General features: G+C 38.3%; 1 protein-coding gene across 1 annotated transcript in view; it reads left to right on the top strand.

The window, feature by feature from the left end:
• LOC149180542 (arsenate reductase 2.2-like) overlaps positions 1-15,069 on the top strand; it is a 106,112-nt gene extending 91,043 nt beyond the window's left edge. The window contains exon 3 of the mRNA XM_089416166.1: positions 14,605-15,069. Within this exon, the coding sequence (XP_089272292.1) occupies positions 14,605-14,781 (177 nt within the window). The 3' untranslated portion in view covers positions 14,782-15,069. The remainder of the gene's footprint in view (positions 1-14,604) is intronic.
• The last annotated feature ends 6,074 nt before the right edge of the window (positions 15,070-21,143 follow it).

Genomic DNA, 21,143 nt, shown 5'->3' with positions numbered 1-21,143 from the left:
TTGAGCTCTGCTCCTCCTCTTCATCATTCTGTTGGACAGCCCAACTCCAACAAGTTTAGACTAAAATTGAGATACCAACTGAGGCTCCATCTTGAGAGCTTTATTATGCTCTTGCCCAACCATCACTTCTCTACTCTGTGCACTACTTGCCTTGCTACTCAAGGCTACACTTGTCTCTACGTGCAACTTGTAGAGATTTTTCACCCTCACACCTATTTGATTCTTACATCCAGAAGCTAAGTGTTGGAGGTACGCCTTACCTCTACTGAAGATGACATCATATCCCTTGTCCTCAAGGGTGGTGATCTGAAAATGGGGCACTTAGGCTTCTTGTCCAACTTACAAGAACCTCTCCCACTTTCAAAGCTTAAATATTCCCAAGTCTTATTGATTAACCAATGCCAAATTAAGAAATGCTTGAAAATATAGGTGTATGTTGGTATTTGTTTTTTTTAACTAATTATATGCTTTAGTTTCTGTTGTTGTGCTGTAAGTTGATGTGCTTAAACTGATATATAAATGCATATAACAGTAAACAATGCAGCAATAAACAATCACACAGAAACAACAATTTAATTAGGAGTTCACCCACAACTCTTGGGCTACATCTCCGTGAGCTCTAGTCAACTCAACTAGGCTCTCTGGGATTATGTTATAAGTCCTTTTCACAAGCTCTTAGCTTAACGCCCGCTGTTTTGCACAGAAACAGTGCGTTCAAACACCATTTTATCCCCTTGGCTCTTGAAGCTCTGGCTCTTGGCTCTGGCTCTTGGTTCTGGCTCTTGGTTCTGACTCTGGCTATTCGGCTCTAGCTTTGGCTCTTGCTCTTCGGCTTTGGCTCCTTTTTGCTCTCTATCAGTTTACAACCCTCTTGGCTTTTCACTTGACTTCCAAGTGACTCCCTCGGCTGCTTTTTTTGCTTCTACGCTGCCTCCTTCGCCTTAGCTTCCTGCTTTGGCTTCACTTTCAGCAACAAAACCCCAACAACAACCTCAACAACCAACAACAATTCAGTCGCCTCTGTCTCTGACATTCATGGCTTTTTAAGCCAACTGGCATTGTCTGTTTGTTTTCCCTTTTCTCGGGCTTTCTGTCTTTCGGCCTCTGTCCGCTCGAATCCCTCTTCTAAGTGTTAGCAATCATGGCATAATGCCTTTTGGGGAGGTGGCCACCTATTCTGCAACGGATGAGTGCATCGGGCCTTTTGAAATCCCTGAAATGGTCATTCTCTGTTTACACAGGGAAATGCGTTCAAACACAGGAAAAGTCCGCCAAAATGCGTCTATCGGACTTCAAAACTATGAACTCTGCCTTATATTCCTTCGGGTTCACCTTTTAAATCGTGTATCGCATCCCCATCGTTGATCTGAGAGATCTAGATCCAATGGTGGTGGTTCATTTCGGGCGACCCTTTCGTACAGGGCTTAACCACCCGATAAGAATGGTTTTCTCTCTTCTCAGCGTGGACACGTTGCAGCCATTGTATGGGCTTGGGCGGAGCCCGACCCAAACCACTTACCGCCTTTGGTTCCTCCCAAAATCCCGCTTGTTTCATGGATTTCCTTTTATATTTAAAACACATTAAAACATCGTAAAAATCCCGTAACAATGGCTTTAGCTGGATATGAAATATTTATGCAGTGGTGTTTACAAAACCCTTTCGGGTCCGTCGCATCGCATCGGCGCATATATATGTGGCCCGCTTCGTCGCATGACCCCGACATGATATTGCGATATCGCAATCGTGTATCGCATGGGCCTGGGGTTTCTCATATGGCATGACCGATGTCTACGCCGATTGCGATCCGCCGATATCCACGATTGGTATATCGCGCGTCACAGGGTCCCGCCTTTGCCTCGTGGCATCGCCGATTGCGATCTGTCGATATCGATGATTGGCATATCGCTCGACTCGATCACTATGTTATATCACATGTGCCTTCCTCCGATCCGGGGGATCGACGATCGGGGGTGGCTTCCCTTTTTCACTTAATCCACTCTTTTGCCCTAGTCTGCTGCGATTTCCCCTTTTGAAGGTTTTTTTGCCTTTTTAAAGGATTTTGCCTCATTTTCTAAGGAACAAAGGGCATCTTCCTTAAGCGATAACTTCTGCATCCTAAGTCCATTTTTCCCATTCAAGTTGCAGTAGGTTCAGGAGGAGAAGATCTCTGCAATGGGGCTATTTCCAGGAACTTCCTTGGACTTTCATTTTTCCTATGTGAGGAACACCTTGACTTAGGAATCTATCCAAAATCCATTTTGGATCACGCCTTCCCACTAAAAGAACTTTTGGTCTTTAAAAGACTGATATACTAATCTGAACAGTAAATGAGAGTGACTCACCCTCTTCTTTCAGCCTCCCTACTCTTGCCTTGCATAGTGCCTCTGAACCAAATTTTCTGACCACTTCCCTTTTGGATGGGCTGGTCTTCCTCCTTGCCTTCTTGTAGAACTCCTGCTGAAATGGTTATAGAAGGTAGTTTGAGCTCTCTGCCTTGATCATTGATCCAAGGTGGCTCGACAAATGTGAAGTACATCTGCTCCACAAAACTTTCATTTGTACCTGTTTGAGAAGCTGCCAACAACATTTGTTAACAACAACAGGCATACAGACAACAACTGGATGGACTAAACTCCTGCTTCAACAAAGAAACAGATTTCACATCTTGTGAACACCTCCATGTCTTACATCTGCATACAAATGATGGACTAGACAACAAGCCCACAAAACATGCCTTTAAAACAAATGACCCTTCAAGTCAAGCATGTAGAAAAAGACCATTAGGACTCTTTTCAAAAGATAAAACATTTCATCACTATCTCCATCTTGGAGGCCAAGTTAACTTCTTTCAAGTCAACATTACATGCATGTTTAAAGCAATCAGCCCTTCAAGTTAATTACACATACATGTTCAAAACAAGGAAAACATCAACATCCCTGTGTTCATGCACATCATGCTTATGCATGCATTTCATCCTTCAACTTTCACTTAAGCACACTGTACTTTTGAAGTTGAAATGAAATATAATGTTGCAGCAACAAAGTGAGTCTCCCACTCAATCTTTTCCATTCACCATCTTGGTAGAAACCTGCAACTTGCATCTCATCAACAAAGAAATGCAAATAGATGCATCAATAGACATGCAATCCTTAATTGGAAAAGAACTCTAACCATTTCTTACCAATCTAGTTCAAAGGTTTTTCCTTTGTCTGCACATCAACATCAACATGTGAATCATTTTGAAACACATTATTTATGGAAACTTCCTTTCCATTTATGCCATATTCTCTTTCCACTTTCTTCAGCTTTGGTGGAAGCATTGTTGGATTCAGAGTCCAACACCTTTCAGCAAGATGCCCTTGCTTATGGCAGTAAGTGCAACACATGTGCATCCTCTTGATAGCATCATTTGCCTTGTCCAATGGACCTTTGGCTTTTTGCTTCTTTTCCTTCAAAAGTTTTCTGTATGTGGCCATTCTCTTCCAACATCTAGAAACATGATGGTTATCCAAACCACAAAAGGAACATGCAATTCTTTTCCCATGCTTATGTGGAAATTTACCATGCTTTGCAAAATCAAAAGGGATGTGTTTAGAACCAGATTTATACCTGCCTCTTTCACCTTTATTGCCTTCATGAGGAGGTGAATTGAGTGAAGAAGTAGCTCCATTTGGAACACCATCAATCTCTTCAAGGCTGTTAGAGTTTCCACAACTCTGTGGTCCAAGTGTGTGCTTCTGAACACCTGCATCTTGCAAATGATGTTTCAAGTCATTGCATTCCTCTTGAATACAACCTTCACACTCTGCAATGCAACTCCTTCTTGGAGCTATTTCAATGGCTTTCATGGCAGCTTTGGAACTCTCTCCATAAGACTGTCCATGGCCAAGACCCAAATACGTAGGCCTATTTTCAACCATTATTGGTTCAACAATACCTTGTGCATGCTTTCCCGAGCCCTTTCCTTCACAGCCCATCTTGGACATTAGCTTGGAACCTATGCCTCTAGTATGTTTTTCAAAAGAACCAATATAAGCATTCTTAGAAGAATTTGAAGACAAACTGGAATGGTTTACCTCTTCTTCAAGTTGATACTTGACCAAGGCTTCTTGGACAACAAAGAGCTATGACAACAACTCATGCATCCTCTTCAGGTTCGTATTTGCAATATGAAGTTGCCTCTCCATTTCCTGCAATTTGTCAGAAAGCATCCGCTTCTCTTCCTTGATGGAGTTCAACTGCTCTCTAAGTACGCTGCTCTTTTTTCCATCCTCGTACATTTCTCTCACCTTGTCCATCATGATAAACAAGTCTTGCTTCAAGTCCCCATCAAAGAGTCTTGTGATGAAGAAGGAAGAATTCGAGGATACACTTGAGGAAGTTGTCATTATGCCAATGAACAAAGAACTTCAAACAAGATTAATAAAGAGCTTATTTCAACAACCTTTTGCAACAAACCTCTTGTGCTTCAAGGATTGCCTTGAGGTCCTTTGGGATAGAAGAATGCCTTCAGCCCTTCTTCCTATTTGTCCTTCCTGGACTAAGCTATCAAATAGCTTTCCTTTTACCTCTGCAAACTCATAAAATAGTCAGTCTGCAAACAAGCATACATCAATCAGACAATCAATCCTTGACTGCCCAAACACCTTTCAGACAAGCAATCTTTGCTCTGTCAATCAAGCATTTTAATATAAACTTCTTAAAGGTGTGGTTAACCAAACTTAAGCTCTGATATCACCTGATCTGAAAATGGGGCACTTAGGCTTCTTGTCCAACTTACAAGAACCTCTCCCACTTTCAAAGCTTAAATATTCCCAAGTCTTATTGATTAACCAATGCGGAATTAAGAAATGCTTGAAAATATAGGTGTATGCTGGTATTTGTTTTTTTAAACTGATTATATGCTTTAATTTCTGTTGTTGTGCTGTAATTTGATGTGCTTAAACTGATATATAAATGCATAAAACAGTAAACAATGTAGCAATAAACAATTACATAGAAACAACAATTTAGTTAGGAGTTCACCCACAACTATTGGGCTACATCTTTGTGAGCTCTAGTCAACTCAACTAGTCTCTCAGGGATTATGGTATAAGTCTTTTTTACAAGCTCTTGGCTCAACGCCTGCTGTTTTACACAGAAACAGTGGGTTCAGACACCATTTTATCCCTTGGCTCTTGAAGCTCTGGCTCTTGGCTCTTGGTTCTGGCTCTTGGCTTTGACTCTGGCTCTTCGGCTCTGGCTCTGGCTCTTGCTCTTCGACTCTGGCTCCTTTCTGCTCTCTATCAGTTTACAACCCTCTTGGCTTTTCACTTGACTTCCAAGTGACTCCCTCGGCTGCTCTTTTTGCTTTTGCGCTGCCTCCTTCGCCTTAGCTTCCTGGTTTGGCTTCACTTTCAGCAACAAAACGCCAACAACCTTAGCAACCAACAACAATTCAGCCGCTTCTGTCCCTGACATTCATGGCTTTTTAAGCCAACTGGCGCTGTCTGTTTGTTTTCCCTTTTCTCGGGCTTTCTGTCCTTCGGTCTCTGTTCGCTTGAATCCCTCTTCTAAGCGTTAGCAATCATGGCATAATGCCTTTTGGGGAGGTGGCCACCTGTTCTGCAACAGATGAGTGTATTGGGCCTTTTAAAATCCCTGAAACGGTCATTCTCTGTTTACACAGGGAAATGCGTTCAAACACAGGAAAAGTCCGCCAAAACGCATCTATCGGACTTCAAAACTATGAACTCCGAATTATATTCCTTTTGGGTCCGCCTTTGAAATCGTGTATTGCATCCCCATCGTTGATCTGAGAGATTTAGATCCAATGATGGTGGTTCATTTCGGGCAGCCCTTTCGTACGGGGGTTAACCACCCGATAAGGGTGGTTTGCTCTCTCCTCGTCCTGGACACGTGGCAGCCATTGTATGGGCTCGGGCGGAGCCCGACCTAAACCACCTACTGCCTTTGGGTCCTCCCGAAATCCGGCTTCTTTCGTGGATTTCCTTTTATATTTAAAACACATTAAAACATCGTAAAAATCCTGTAACAATGGCTTTATTTGGATCTGAAATATTTATGCAGTGGCATTTACAAAACCCTTTCGGGTCCGTCGCATTGCATCGGCGCATATATATGTGGCCCGCTCCGTCGCATGACCCCGATGCGATATTGCGATATCGCAATCGCGTATCGCATGGGCCCGGGGTTTCTCATATGGCATGACTGATGCCGACGCCGATTGTGATCCGCTGATATCGGCGATCGACATATCGCGCGTTGCGGGGTCCCGCCTTTGCCTCGTGGCATTCCCGATTGCGATCCGCCGATATCGGCGATCGACATATTGCTCGGCATGATCCCTATGTTATATCACATGTGCCTTCCTCTGACCCGATATGTCAGGGATCAGCGATCGGGGGTGGCTTCCCTTTTTCACTTAATCTGCTCTTTTTCCCTGGTCTAATGCGATTTCCCCTTTTGAAGGTTTTTTTTGCCTTTTTAAAGGATTTTGCCTCTTTTTCTAAGGAACAAAGGGCATCTTCCTTAAGCGATAACTTTTGCATCCTAAGTCCATTTTTGCCCATTCAAGTTGCAGTAGATTCAGGAGGAGAAGATCTCTGCAATGGGGCTATTTCCAGAAACTTCATTGGACTTTCATTTTTCCTTTGTGAGGAACACCTTGACTTAGGAATCTATCCAAAATCCATTTTGGATCAGGTGGATATGGAAACAAGATTCTTCCTCGATCCTAGAACATAAAGAACATCTTTGAGGTGAAGGGAATTACCTGACTCCCTCTAAAAGCTGACAGTACCAACTCCTCTAGCTGCATACTGACCATCATCTCCTAGCTCAATCTAAACCTACATGTCCTTCTCCTTCAGGTGGCTGAAACTTTTCTTGTTCCCAGTGATGTGGAAGGAAGCTCCTGAATTAATATACCACATACCACTGTTTGTTGAGCTTTCCATGCAAGCTATCAATGAGAAATCCTTCTCAAACTGGGTAGAAAAGTCATCTACCTCCATTGATATAGCAACATGATCCTTCCGACCCCCTTCTTCTTACCAGGACACTTAGAAGCATAGTGTCCAAACTCATGGCAATGGAAGCACTTGATCTTACTTAGATCCTTCTTCTTGCCCTTCTAATCGGACCCAGCCTCTGTTTGGCCCTTCCTGCCCCTAGCCTTGCTACCCTTGCTTGCGAGGGCACAATTCTCGTTGTCCTCTGTCATAACTGATCTCCCTTCTATTGTTCCTCTTCAAATCTCTTCCTGTATGTAGTCAGTCCAAAACCTTTCCCACTTTGGGAAGTTCTCTCTCCCACTAACAACATCCTCGAACCCTTTCCACGACTTGTGAAGTCCAAGTAAAACTCACAAGATAATGATCAAATACAACTTCGCCCACCCCATCTAGTTCATCTCGTACTTGAGTGAACCTTGACAAATATGGGACGATGGGCTTATCCTAGCTCATCTAGATACCCCTCAACTTCTCCTTAAGAGCAAGCTTCCTGGTATCATTGGTACTCTGATACAACTTCAAGATTGTATCGTACATCCCATACGTTGTCTTCTTTTCATGGATATGAGGCACTATATGATCTTTGACCCCTTCTAGAATGATCCTCTTTGCCTTGATACCATTCTTATTATGCTGGGCCAATTGCTAGGGGTCTTGAGGTGGTGCTATCGCCTGATTGATGTACTCTCCTACCCCATTATCTTCCAGTACTACCGTGATCCTCCCTTTCCAAGCTATGAAGTTCGATTTCTCTCTAGACAGTGATCTGCTCTCAACCCTTGGTAAGCCATACCACTTCCCCTAAGAGCTCTCTAAAAAACTTGCCCACTAACAGTCTTGTAGTTTTCCACAAGAATTGTACTTAGGGCCTCTAAAACTGCCTCTCCTAGCAAACCAAACGTCCTTCTCTGATCTGCACTTAGGCCTCCTTTTGACACCTACTAGCAGCCCTCCTCACTGCTCTTAAGATGCCAAACAAATCTCTGTCCAACCTGGACTCTATCCTCTAGCAACAAATCAACATGAAAACATCAACAACATACCTTTTCTCACTCCTAGACTGGTGCATACTGCTGTAGGGTCTGCAGCCTGGTTAGGGTTGCTTATTACTGCTCCAAAAGTCCCTTCTACAACTGCGGCCTTCTTTCCTCTCCAAGCTCCCTGCCTTCGCTGGTTACTAGGCTCCTTCCAGCACTGTTTTAGGCCTTACAGCCCCCTCTAATCCTGAGGTACAGGGCTCGGCCCTCTCCCAAACAATCACAGATAATGCAGCCTGAATCTGAGGTCAATACCACACTTGTTCAGCACAAAAACCAACCCAGAAATAGTCCTTTCCAACTCAGCCTTGCTGCTGATCTACTCAGCCCTCAAGACAATCACAAGAAGCACTAAAACAGGTCCTCCTTCCCTTCGCTTGAGCTGCTCCTGATCTGCAGCCTACTTCAGATGCTTTCCTTATGAATTGTTGCACACAGATGTGCTATCTTTATTCTGATCCACGCTCTGATACCATGTATAATTTCCATGAAATTCTGATCTGCTGATAAGAACAATCTGAAAAAACACTTTCTTTTCTTACAAACACAGAATTTCTCTACTCAATTTGCAGCAGAATTAGGAAGAGAAATAAAACACAGTCGCACAATTCAAGACAATTTTTTTTACTAGGGAACCCAACTGGGAAAACCCTGTGCTTGATGAGAATTGTATTGATAGAAAAACTGACCAATATATCTCTTACAAAATAATTGTTTCAATCTAAAAGACACTTATTTTTCCTGTTTGTTCTAAGTTTGAAACCTTTTCAAGACTACTGATCTTTGATGCCCTCTACCAACCTGTGCACAAGCTTCTCTTGTACACTCTTCCTCTCACAAGCTCCACGCACAAACTTGTGCTTCCTATTGCTTGGTCTCACCAACTCGTGCTCACCAAAACAATGATTAAACTTGTGCCTTTGTTCCTTCTTTTAAAGGCAATTCGAATGGTTAAAATTAGTGAGTTTTCTAATTAAGGAATTGAACTGGAGCTTTTCTAGTTAACAAAAGTCAACAAAACTAGTTAACTGGATCCTTCTAAAATTTAGGAGGCTAACTCCACTTAAGCTTTCAGTTCCCAATTTAACTCACACTAGAAGATCAAAACTCGACCTTCAACTTCAACACATTAGTTAATTGCCTCATGCACTCCTAATTTTTAGGGAAACTCCTAAATTTTAGGAACTCGACCATGCACAAAAAGGAACTCGACTTTGACTCCTTGAATTAAGGCACAAATCAAGGAATCACTTTTCTCGGTAATTTTCAACATGCAATTTATTTTTTATTTATGCTGTTGTCTGTAAGAACTGAGAATATCTTGGTCGCCCACTTACCACTGAAATGGACTTACTTTCTGCCATGGAGGATTAAGCAAACACTTCTGCAGCAAAGGTTTATATGGTTATGGAGCTTTTTATGTTAATATTATACGGTCAAAACTTGACTTTAATTTGTATTTCTTAAATCTGATTCTAGTCTACAAGGTTTGATTTAGGGCTATCAACTCCTTTTATCAGATAAAAATTGCTAAGTGATAATATGGTGATTGGGAATTGATGCAATTAACAGCAGTGAAATCAGGTACCTGAAAACGTAAACAGAAAAAATTAGCTGCCAGTATCTTTAATAGTATCCATAGGTGGTATTAAATGGATATTTAACCAAAATCAATTAGTTAAATTAATAATATTAGATAGCTCGCAAAGTTTGTGAAGTAGTCTATTGATAGGAGTAAGCTATGGACATCCAATGCCAAGTTGAAAGATGGATTCCAATGATTACGATGAAGTGCAATAGGGGTTTGTATCTTGCATCCTCTAGAGTATTTCATGGGTGTGCTTTTCAACAGTTCACATGATCTTATTGATTTCATTTTTAGAGCAGTGTGCCTAACACAAAGTTTGATCAACAAACTAAAATACCACACCAAAACCCCACATGCCATTGTCTGCTTAAATCACAGTTAGAAGACTTGGCCAACTCTTCTGAGTACTTGAGTTTGACTCAGCGCTGCCAATGAATGAACTGTGTCAAATTTGAGATCGAAAGTCTCATTCAAACTCATCATAATGAGACAATTTCAATGAGTACTCATCCAAATCTCAAAATACTTGGGTAATTGGACCTATACAACTTGGTCAATGGCTATAAACTCGACCTGTATATTTTTTTTTTGTGAATTTTCATGTTTTTTATTCATAAGTTTTATCTCTAGTTTTTTGTCAAATGTGTCTCCATGTCAAACTCTTTGGTTTTCGAAGTCATTCCCTGTTGGAATATTCACCAACACTGAGAGGGGGGGTGAATCAATATTGGACACCTTAATTTTTTTTATTCATATCATGTAAACATTAAACAATTAACAACACCATTCAACAATGCTCAACATCAAGGACAAAACACAATATTTTTAGGTGGAAACTCTTCCGGGAGAAAAACCACTGAACCCTTTTAATATGTCTTAAGAACACATCAACAGGAAGCTCCAACTTCCAAGATTTTTTAGCAACAACTGAAATGATACGTCAACCCCCTGATTTATCAGCTCCAATTGAAAGGATACGCCAACACCCTGGTTTATTAGCTCCAACTGAAAGGATGCTCCAACACCCTGGTTTTATTAGCTCCAGTCTCCAACTGAAAGGATGCGCCAACACCCTGCAAGCTCCAACTTACCCTAGCAACACCCTGCCACACTGAAGCTCCAACCTGAAGGAGACTCCAATCTCCGCCTTGCACCACCCTGCCACTCTACTCAGCAAACCACCACTTGCTTGAAGGCTTCGATCTTCAATTCACCACAGTGGACCATGTTTCATATATTTTTAGACTGGATCCACTCAATCATAAACAATCGTCGAATCAACCTCTTGACTCTGTCAATCTGCAATACTAGCAGAAGGTCAACAACAACAATACCAACTTTCTCTGCTCACCAAAATGATCAAACCCCAGCAGCATCAACACTCTCTGCTCAACAAACAGATCTACTCCTGCCTAACATGTATATCCAATGGCAAACCATAGCAATATAGAGATAAATCCTGTAAAACAAACTGTCCAAACCGTAGCAGTAGTACCCTCCAAATATCACAAGTAGCAACATTCTTGGGTGATCAAAGAGTCATTAAAAACAATGTCCAACATGATAGCAAGCCCTCGGCTCCAAACCCTAGCTATATGAATCTTGTTATGATAAGGACTATTCAACCAAAACCTAAGCATCATCTCAAGCTCTGGAAGTCTGCTCACTAACACATCATACTAGCAGTGTAAATACACCACTTAGCCAAACAGTGCCAACAATGACAATACAATTCTCATCATAATACATGGGAGCTATATTATATATGAATGGAAACAATTTTTTTAGCAGCCCTATACCAACAGCAACACACAAACCGGAACAACAAATACACTGGTTTCTGACCTCACAGACTCTGACTTCTACAACGCATTACATTATATATTCTACGGGCTAACTTCCACATTGAGCCAGTCACAAATTAGTAGATCCCGTTCTGCCTATGTGTCCATGCAACAACCAATCAATGAAGTGTGAAACAAACTCTGTCCAAACCCCAGCTGTAGTACCCTCCAGATATCACAAGTAGCAACAGTCTTGGCTGATCAAAGAGTCATTAAAAACAATGTCCAACATGATAGCAAGGCCTCAGCTCCAAACCCTAGCTGTATCAATTTTGCTATGATAAGGACTTTTCAACCAAAACCTAAGCATCATCTCAAACTCTGGCAGTCTGCCCACTAGTACATCGTACTAGCAGTGTAAATACACCTCTTAGCCAACCAGCGCCAACAATGACAATACAATGCTCATCATAATACATGGGAGCTATATTATATATGAATGGAAACAATATATTAGCAGCCCTATACCAACAGCAACACACAAACCGGAACAATAAATACACTGGTGTCTGACCTCACAGGCTCTGACTTCTGCAATGCATTGCATTATATATTCTAGGGGCTAATTTCCACATCGAGCCAGTCACAAATTAGTAGATCCTGTTCTGCCTACGTGTCCATGCAACAACCAATCATTGAAGTGTGCAGCCCTGTGTGCGATTTGGTCAAAGCTTTTAACGTGTCAATCAACAACCGATGCCTAGAACTAGAACATCGTAACAACCAAAACTTTAAACTGAAGCATGAAGCTGGAAAACAGAGCAATCCTTTGGTGTTATAACTCTTTGACCTCTGAACCAGAACCACAGAACCACACCTGAGATTGATTTGTGCAGTGACGCTGTCCAATCTACGTCCAATCTTCATGCATGTTGTGGCCATACAACTACCAGTCCGAATGCTCCACTGGGTTCTGATCACAGCGCATTGGGTTCCAACTTCCAATTATACACCGCAGTGAACCATAACAACACTCCGTTGGGTTCTGATCGCAGGCAGTAACTCAGCCAACACAAAGGTGTGTTCAGTCGACCTTAAAGAATGCACCGTGTCTCTGCAACAGCACTGCCATTAAACTCACACAGATGTATTCATAGATTGCTCAGAACTTATGCAATTCAATCGCTCCACACTCCACTACAGACCATGCATTGTCAACAGACTAGAACACAGATCGACCTTACACAAGCAATTTGCAAACATTCACATCAACTCAGGCAACGACCTTGATCACAGAGTCTCTTGTTTGTTACTGAAATGTATATAGACTGATATAAGAGCTTGATCGGAAGCCTTCACCGAAATATAGAGATTCTTCTTATTTCCGTGATGGTAAAACTCACAGGGATCAGAAAAACACCAATCGTTGAGCACACTGTGCCTTATCAAAAAGTGACAGCCCTGAACATAATTGTCATACTGCTTGTGAGTCGCTTAGAATGGGTTCAAAACACAGCGCCACATTTTACACAAGTCAACTTGAGATGAAAGTATATATATTTGAGGTAAGTGAATGAATTGATTGTGAGGTCCTGCTTCCTTTCCTGTTCCAGAACAAGAAACAATAACCAACAAAACATGCAATTGCTCACACACCCAAATGATACCTAGTCTCACAGCGAGCCACCAACAAAATAAAACCTCAAACATATGTTTTTCTTCTTTAATGCTGTTCTTGGCCCCAGCTTTTCAGAGCAAGAATATATAAAAGATAAGAGTGAAATTGATGATCTTGGAGGAAATGTATACAAGTGCCCTATATATACACTCTCGAGGGAACCGAAAGGGGGGCCAACCAACCCTAAAACCTCCTTAAAGTCTGCGCGGACTTGACCAATAAAATCAAATCTTCTTGAGGAGCCGACTTAATTATGCAACATATACATAATGCTCTTGAGGGCCGACATTAGTTCTTCTTGAGACCATTAAGCAAAGAATATAAAAAAATTCCTTTTTGAGGGATGACTTATTCAATACTTCTATGACAGCCAAGATCCATAAGCATTATTTAATTTTATGAATTTTTTTATCCCAAATTTTGACCAAAACATCATTCAGATTTGGGCATCATTACCACACTTCTGGCTCCAACTTTAAGATGGCATATCTCCTCAACTGTGAGGAGTTACGTGGTGTGCCGCCTACCGTTAGAATCGGTATTATGAGAACAATCAGTTGATGATGGTTTTACTAACAAATTCACTTTTCTTCCCATTCATTTTCTTCAAGAAGAGTGGGGAATCAGAACCACATGTCAGGGGCTTCTAAACTTTTGGGCTTTCTACTCTTCCTTCCAGGGCTTCTTGTCCATTGGAGCTTAAAATTTTGGAGTGTATAGGGAATAGCAATGGCAAATTGTTAACTTCTAGAATTACCAGGAGATGAAGGGATTGATATCACAGGTACAAGATATATCTCAGCAAAAATGCATTTTTTCAAGCAGATGAATATGATTGTTTATTTAAAATCATGAATCTGGTTAATGGAATTAGGTTTAATGTAGAATAGATATTTTTTGAGGTATAAATATCTTCTTGAAAATACAGAACATGTGGGTCCGATGATCTCTAGTGCATTGCAGAAATGATGTCAGTAACAAAAGTTAGTGACAAATAGAGTTTTTATATTGAGTAGATACCATGAAAACTGTTATCTCAACAATACCAGCTTGAAGCATAAATGATTGACATGTCTCTAACTGTTCATTTAATCTTCTTCATTTTCTGATCTCAACTGCAAGACTAGAATTTTTTGTATCATACATTTTCTTCTTTTTCTTAAAAAATATTTAGTGTCAGGCCAGTGATTATTCTTCTGGACTTTTTAGAAGCTTTTTTAAAAAATGGATGTGTTTGTTCTTCAGTTACAACTGTTCAGGAAATGGCCACTTTGTAGTTGCTGTAATGTTTCTGCATTATATCATTACTATGGAATTATCATTTTTTTATTATACTTGCAGTCTATGCATTTTAGCTCAAAAGCAAATGGAGGTTTTTCTTTTCTCAGAGACAGCGATTTATTAGGTGCTATTTAGTATTAATGAAATAATATGTAAAGTTGTTAGACTTAATTTTAGAATCAATGACCATGTTTACTGATAGTGTGGTTGGGTGGTAGGTTCGTGGGCCAACTTGTGCTCGCATGCTTGCAGAAAATTTGTCAGAAAATGTGTCTGCAGGACCATCCAATATTAAGAAGATTCTTGTTCTTGAAAGAGGCTTTAATGGATGGCAAGCTGCAGGTCGACCTGTTTGTCAATGTAAGGAGACTACATGCAAAGGCCACAAAGAATAGCCACAAAAGTTACTGCTATGTACTTGAACGGAATTTACAAGCTGGACTTATTAGAACGTGTATTGTAATTTATTTCCTTCAACAGTTGGAATGATGCGTCTCCAGAGACAGTAGAACAAATGTAAAAACAGAAGATAGGAAATTCTACTACTAAAAACCATTAATCAATGGTTAAATTGATTAACATTTTGATGGCTATTGTACTTGAGGATGGAATTCCAAATTTAAAGTGGCAAGAGAAAGCTATGATTGAAGTTTGCTGTTAATAAGGCTGTCAAATTCAATACATATCAGTAGGACTGTTGGCATGGAGCAATTTTGCATGCATCTTCTGATGCTATATATTGTTGTATTTTCCTCCAGGCTTACTAGTTTTCAGATTATGTCCAGTTTGTTAGAATTTAGTATGACATGTTCAAGGTCATTGTGGACTAATATTTGAGTTGTATCTCGGGCTCTTGTAAAAAGATTCTGCGGACAAAGATCATAGATAAAGGCCATAGAGCAAGGTCAAGCATACTTGGTGTTCTTGCGCCTTGGATAGATTGTATTCATTACATCTACTAGTATTTTTTGCCCTTTTAAGTTAGACAAGTTTCTTCTTAGATGGCCTCCACAATATATGAAATGGTTGAATTGACATAAGCTTTTGGTCGAAGGATTACCAAAGCAAATTGGCATCATATTTTGCTTGAATGAACTAGGATTTTGCAAGTTACTTCATATGTATTTTTCCTTCAAATTCCATGTAATAGGTTTTGCAAGATACTTACACTTAGGAGTTAGTTACGATAAACTTGGTTTAATGTGCTTTTAGATGTAAGTGCATTTATTTGGTATGCATTAGTTGCATTGTAATCCGAAGGTCATGATATGTTTTATAGTTGCATTGTAATCTGAAGGTCATGATATGTTTTATAGTTGCATTGTAATCTGAAGGGCATGATATGTTTAAGACTTAGAGTGATCTAACAACTCATATTCTCCTTGATACTAATGGTTATTGATCCATGACTTAGCTCTTGATTGCTCCATGATCTGTATTTAAAGAGCATGGAGTGTCATCGTTGATGATCGATTGTGAGAAACTCTTATATACAAATTTTCTTTTGCATGACTAAAATTGCCCCAAGTGGCCACATTGTTTGGGGTTGTGGACTATTTCCTTCTTATAGGGTTTTAACCATGTAAAATACCAATGTGAGATCGTTGATTTGGTTGTGTAAGCAATTGCTTAAGTTGATCATTCTCTTTGAGAACCTATTTTTCTGAGCATGGTATCAAAGCTCGTTTGAAGAACCGTTGTCGTTGTTGAGCAATATCATGAACTAGTGTTACTGCAAACAATAAAATATTTCCGGGTTCTACTATTTCTATGCATTTATAGGTCGAGTAGAATATTTCATTACATATGAGGTGCTGCTTTCAATTAAGCAAATGTTTTGTTTCATTTGAGGTGTTTGTTTGCCCAATATATGATTTTTTATTTTTATTTTGGGTCAGATCTAGAGGTTTAAATGTTGAATATGTCTGCCTTTTTTTTTCTTTCATGTATCGGTTTTACTATATTTTATTCTTGGCTTGCTACTCTTTTTGATCCACCTATCTTCTTTTCCATGTGCTCTATGGATCACAACAACTAAAAGACAAAGTGAAAAGTGTTTTCCTTTCTGCTCTTTGTTTTGCACTTCGTCAATCTCGACAGGTCAGAAATATTTTTCTTTTTTGCATTTTTTTGGGTAAGCTAACTGAGATCTAATCCCATTATTGTGGAGTTTCATATTTTCCCAAAGCGTCTTTTGTTTTTGGATGAGCATGTGAAAGCACAATTTTTGGGTAAGCACACAATTATAGGTGAAGCTCCAGCAATAAGAACCACCATACTCACACCTTATTTCATCAATTTCGTTGTGTTTTGCACTAATTCATTTAGTTGTAAGTTACTTTATATAGTAAGAGAATTTGAATTCATTTTATTTTTATTTTTATTTTTATGTTAAGTTACTTTTTGAAAAAGTTGATGTAAACTTGAGTTACTTAATAATAAATTTAACAGAAGTGTCGTCAACCATTAATTTTATTAATCAAAGAAAACACATTATATAAGGGGTAAGGGACATAACATATATATAACCGCTCTGGTCTAATCTCAAGATGCCATGTGCTTTTGGTCAACAACTCAAGGATGATCACTACGATAAGGTTGTGACAATGCCCATCTCTTTTCTAGGAAATACCACTTTAGAATTAACTTTATTATTAAAAAAATTACTTCTTAGAAAAACTCTGTTGATTATGGAAAACTATCTAACTAAATAAACTTTAGGATTATGAGGTTAACATTTAAATTTATTGTAAAGTGTAATTTACTTATAGAATCACTATAATATAACTTTAATACTTTTTTTAAGTTACCTTTTGCATGCAACTCTAATTTATAAAGTAAATTCATTGTAAAAGTGGTTTTCACATGTTTTATGAAAGTGTGTTCCTTCACAAAATAATATATTCGTAAATGTGAACTTAGATTCAAAACAAATGAGGGAAATGGTTTTTTGTTTTTCTAGAACATATATCGCATGGTGAGTATTTTCTACTTGCCAAGTGGCTTTTTGTTATGGTTAATGCATTTTTTAAGAATGGCTTAACTAACACATCCAAAGTTTGTTTTGAATCCATTTTTTTTGAACAACCTCTTTTTTCAAGAGCTGCCATCCAGACAATCAATTTCAGCATTTGAATCCATACTACTTGCTTACTGTAATATGGCTACTCCAATTGAATTTTTGCTTACTAATACCAACTATTTCTAATGGAAATCCCATATGAAGGATGTACTAAAAAGTAAATGATTGTACTATATTACCATGGGAAAAGAAAAAGTCCCAACCGACACTGAAAAAAATGTCAAATAGGGTAATAAGAATTGCGAAGCATGTGGATTAATTGGAATGTCCATTTCTCTTGATTTACAACTTCGTATACAAGGAATCGATGACCCAAAAGAAGCCTTAGAAAAGGTTGAAAAAAACTTTTGATGAATCTAACGTGATTGGACTTCACTAGCTTGAAAATCAAATGACTTTAAGTCCTAATAATTTCCCTTGCAATGAAGATTATCTAAGTTCAAAATTGGATATTTACTTGGAAATTGTAAAATTGATATGAAATATGACATATGAATAGATGTTATTCTTTTCAAGTTTGGTCTTATGCATTCTATTTTTGTATCTATCTTTTATGCCATTGAAGAAGCTGTAGACACTGCATATAAAGATCACACTCTTGAATCTTTTTGTGACTTTTATTAGAGAACAAGACAACCTCTTGCATGCTAGAGTGATCAACATTGTAGGTACATCTAACAAGGTCTTAGTGGCCAAACAAAAAGATAAAACCAAACATCACTAGAAGCAACATTTTCACAACATGAAGCAAAAGGATCCCAAAATCTCTCAACTAATGTCTACTACCAACAGTGACAAGGGGTCAAAATCAAAGAATAAAAAAATTGATAAAGATTATAGTTTTTGTGAAAAAAATGGTCATTTAGAATCTAAAAGTTTTAAAGAGATGGCGGCCTTAAAAGCAACAATGAAAAATACATCAATATTTTTTTTTGTTTTTGTTTTAATACTTCTCATGAACATGCACTTTTTGTTTCTAGTTTCTCCTTCATCTTTTTTTTTTTTAATGATCCTCATATTGATTTTGGAGCACCTTATCATATGGCTAAGATAAATCCATTTTTTTGCTTTGAATGATTGCAACACCAAACAAATATTTGTTGGTGATGATAGATCTCTTAGTGTTTTAGGGTTTGGAATATTGAAGGTAGATAATAGTCATTTCAAATGTTGTATTATGTGTTTCAAGTATTTGTTACAATCTTTTATGAATATATTAGATCATTCATTCATGTGAATGTAAAATAGTAGAGTTTTCATTTAACCAAGTTGTAATCAAGGATTTAAATTATTCTAAGCATGTCCTAGCCATTGTAATAATTGATGGTGTTACCAGGTTGTACAAGTTTAACAACTTTGGTTCATCATCTTTTCCATCAGTTTTTATTGCCCACACCGATGATTTGAGCAAACTTTGGCATGAGCGAGTTGGTCATCTAAACCATCACTCATTGCAATAACTATGTTATCAAAATATGGTGATTGGTCTTTCTCTCATTTCTTGTAGAAATGGTGTTTGTGTTGGTTATGTTTCGTCAAACATCATTGGGACAATTTTGACAAACACACCTCTTGGCACAGTTCGACCCCTTTGTAGCTTGTTCACAATGATTTCTCTGGCTCACTTTCTTCTCTTTTCTTCATTGGATACAAGTAAACATTAATGACTTTCCCAGATGCTTTTGGATTTACTTGTTAAAACATTAAAGAGTGATTTTTTTGACATGTGCTTGGCTTACAAGGCCCTCATAGAAAAGCAATTTGGACACATACAAATACAAAGGTTAAGGACCAATAATGGAGGTGAATATGTCAACAACAAATTCACAACTTATTGCACTGCAGAGAGAATTCAAATGCAACGTATTATTCTCGATACCCCACAACAAAATGTTGTCGAAAGACAAAATCACACTTTAAAGAAAATGGCCAATTGTTTGATCCAATTTAAGGGATTAAATCTTCATTTCTGGGTAGAAACAATTAATTATGCAGATTACATAGTAAAATGCCACTCCCATAAAGACTTTAAAAAACACTAGAAGAAGAATGGACTAAAATCAAGCTAGGTGTAAGCTACTTTTGTGTACTTGATGGTGTAGCATGGGCTCACATCCTTAACGAGAAAATGAAAACCTTATAGTCTAAAGGTAAGAAGTGTAATTTTGTTGGATATTCTAAAGATGTAAAAGGTTACAAGTTTTTTCAACCTCATTCCAGTGAAATGATTATTAAAATACATGTTAGATTTGATAAAAATTTCTTGGCTTGTGAGCGTAATTCAATGTTTGTGCCATCCTTGGTTGTGAGCCACCATCTTTAGTGATTATGGAATATAAAGATATTTATCGTGGAAAAAACTTTTCCACACAACCTTATGGCAACACATATCAACTCTAATAAAACTTTTAACTCTTTTGGTCTACCCCAAAAGCTTTTCCAAAGTGAAAAATGTAACATACAAGATTGCTTTATTATTTTGACATTTCTTTGCAATGATCCTAAGAGTAACTAAGATATCTACTATTGAATGGTAACTATTAAACCCAATGTTTTCCTTTCCCTGCCTTTCTATAAGTTTTTGATGACATGTTAATCCTTTTTCCTAGAATAATTACATATCACTTGACTATAAGAGGACTAATCACATTTGCGCTATAATTTGAGGGGTTATATTTCTGTCTATTTTAAAAAGTAAAAACAATGAGACTTCGCATTTAAAGTTAGGGAAAATTGTTTGACTACCATCTTGAAAATCTTATAAATGTAGGAGATAACAACATAACCTCAAAATATTTAAATATAATGTAGTGACAGCAATATTTTATGTATGATTACAATAATTAATATATATATATATATATATGAGGTTGGAAAGTAGCTAATGCATGGCTAGTATAAAATAATAATGATACATGGACATGTTTTCTTCTATTTGTCCTCACCTTCCTATCAAGAATAACATTACCAAGCAACTCATCGAGATATTTAGGAGTAAAATCATCAACTGAAGGAACTAAAACGTTCTCACATTGATCCATAATCATATGAGGTTCATATAATTTCAGGTTTTCAACATTCACCAATAAATACGTTTGCATATGTGGAGGTAAATCTAATCGTAAAGCATTATCACCAATCTTTTCAAAACTTGTAAATAGACCATACTTGATTGGCTGAGTTTTTTACCTTCACCTCTAATACAATCTTTGCTATTATATAACCAACCTTGATCAACAAATTGGAAATGATGATCAACCCAATGCTTGTCATGCCTAAGCTTATACTCGGCTAGGATATTTTCCAATGGTTCCTGTATAACTTGATGATCCAACTGGATATTTTGGTTGAACTTCATGGATTTTTTTGCATTTCTGTGTCCATCCACCATTGAATCTTTCCTAAGTGTGAAGTCCAAAGGAGACTTAGTCAAATATCTAAAACATGTTTGAAAATGAGACCTTTGTGTATAAGAATGTATGGCACAACTATAGGCATATTGTACATGCAACTGTTCATCCCAAAGCCTAGGATATTTGCTACAATATCTTCAAAGTAGATGTGTCACTATTCTGTTGACCACTTCTATTTGTCCATCGATCTGTGGATGAAAGGAAGTGCTCTTTTGCATCTTGTGTAGAATTTCCTACAAATTCTCTACAAATCTACCTCTGA

Source organism: Pinus tabuliformis, chromosome 3_2 (genome assembly GCF_031772625.1).
Source record: "Pinus tabuliformis cultivar Carrire ecotype Pingquan chromosome 3_2, CPIR1, whole genome shotgun sequence".
Taxonomy (NCBI): Eukaryota; Viridiplantae; Streptophyta; class Pinopsida; order Pinales; family Pinaceae; genus Pinus; species Pinus tabuliformis.
The sequence above is the reverse complement of the archived record's forward strand: the minus strand, read 5'-3'. Positions and strand labels throughout refer to the sequence as shown.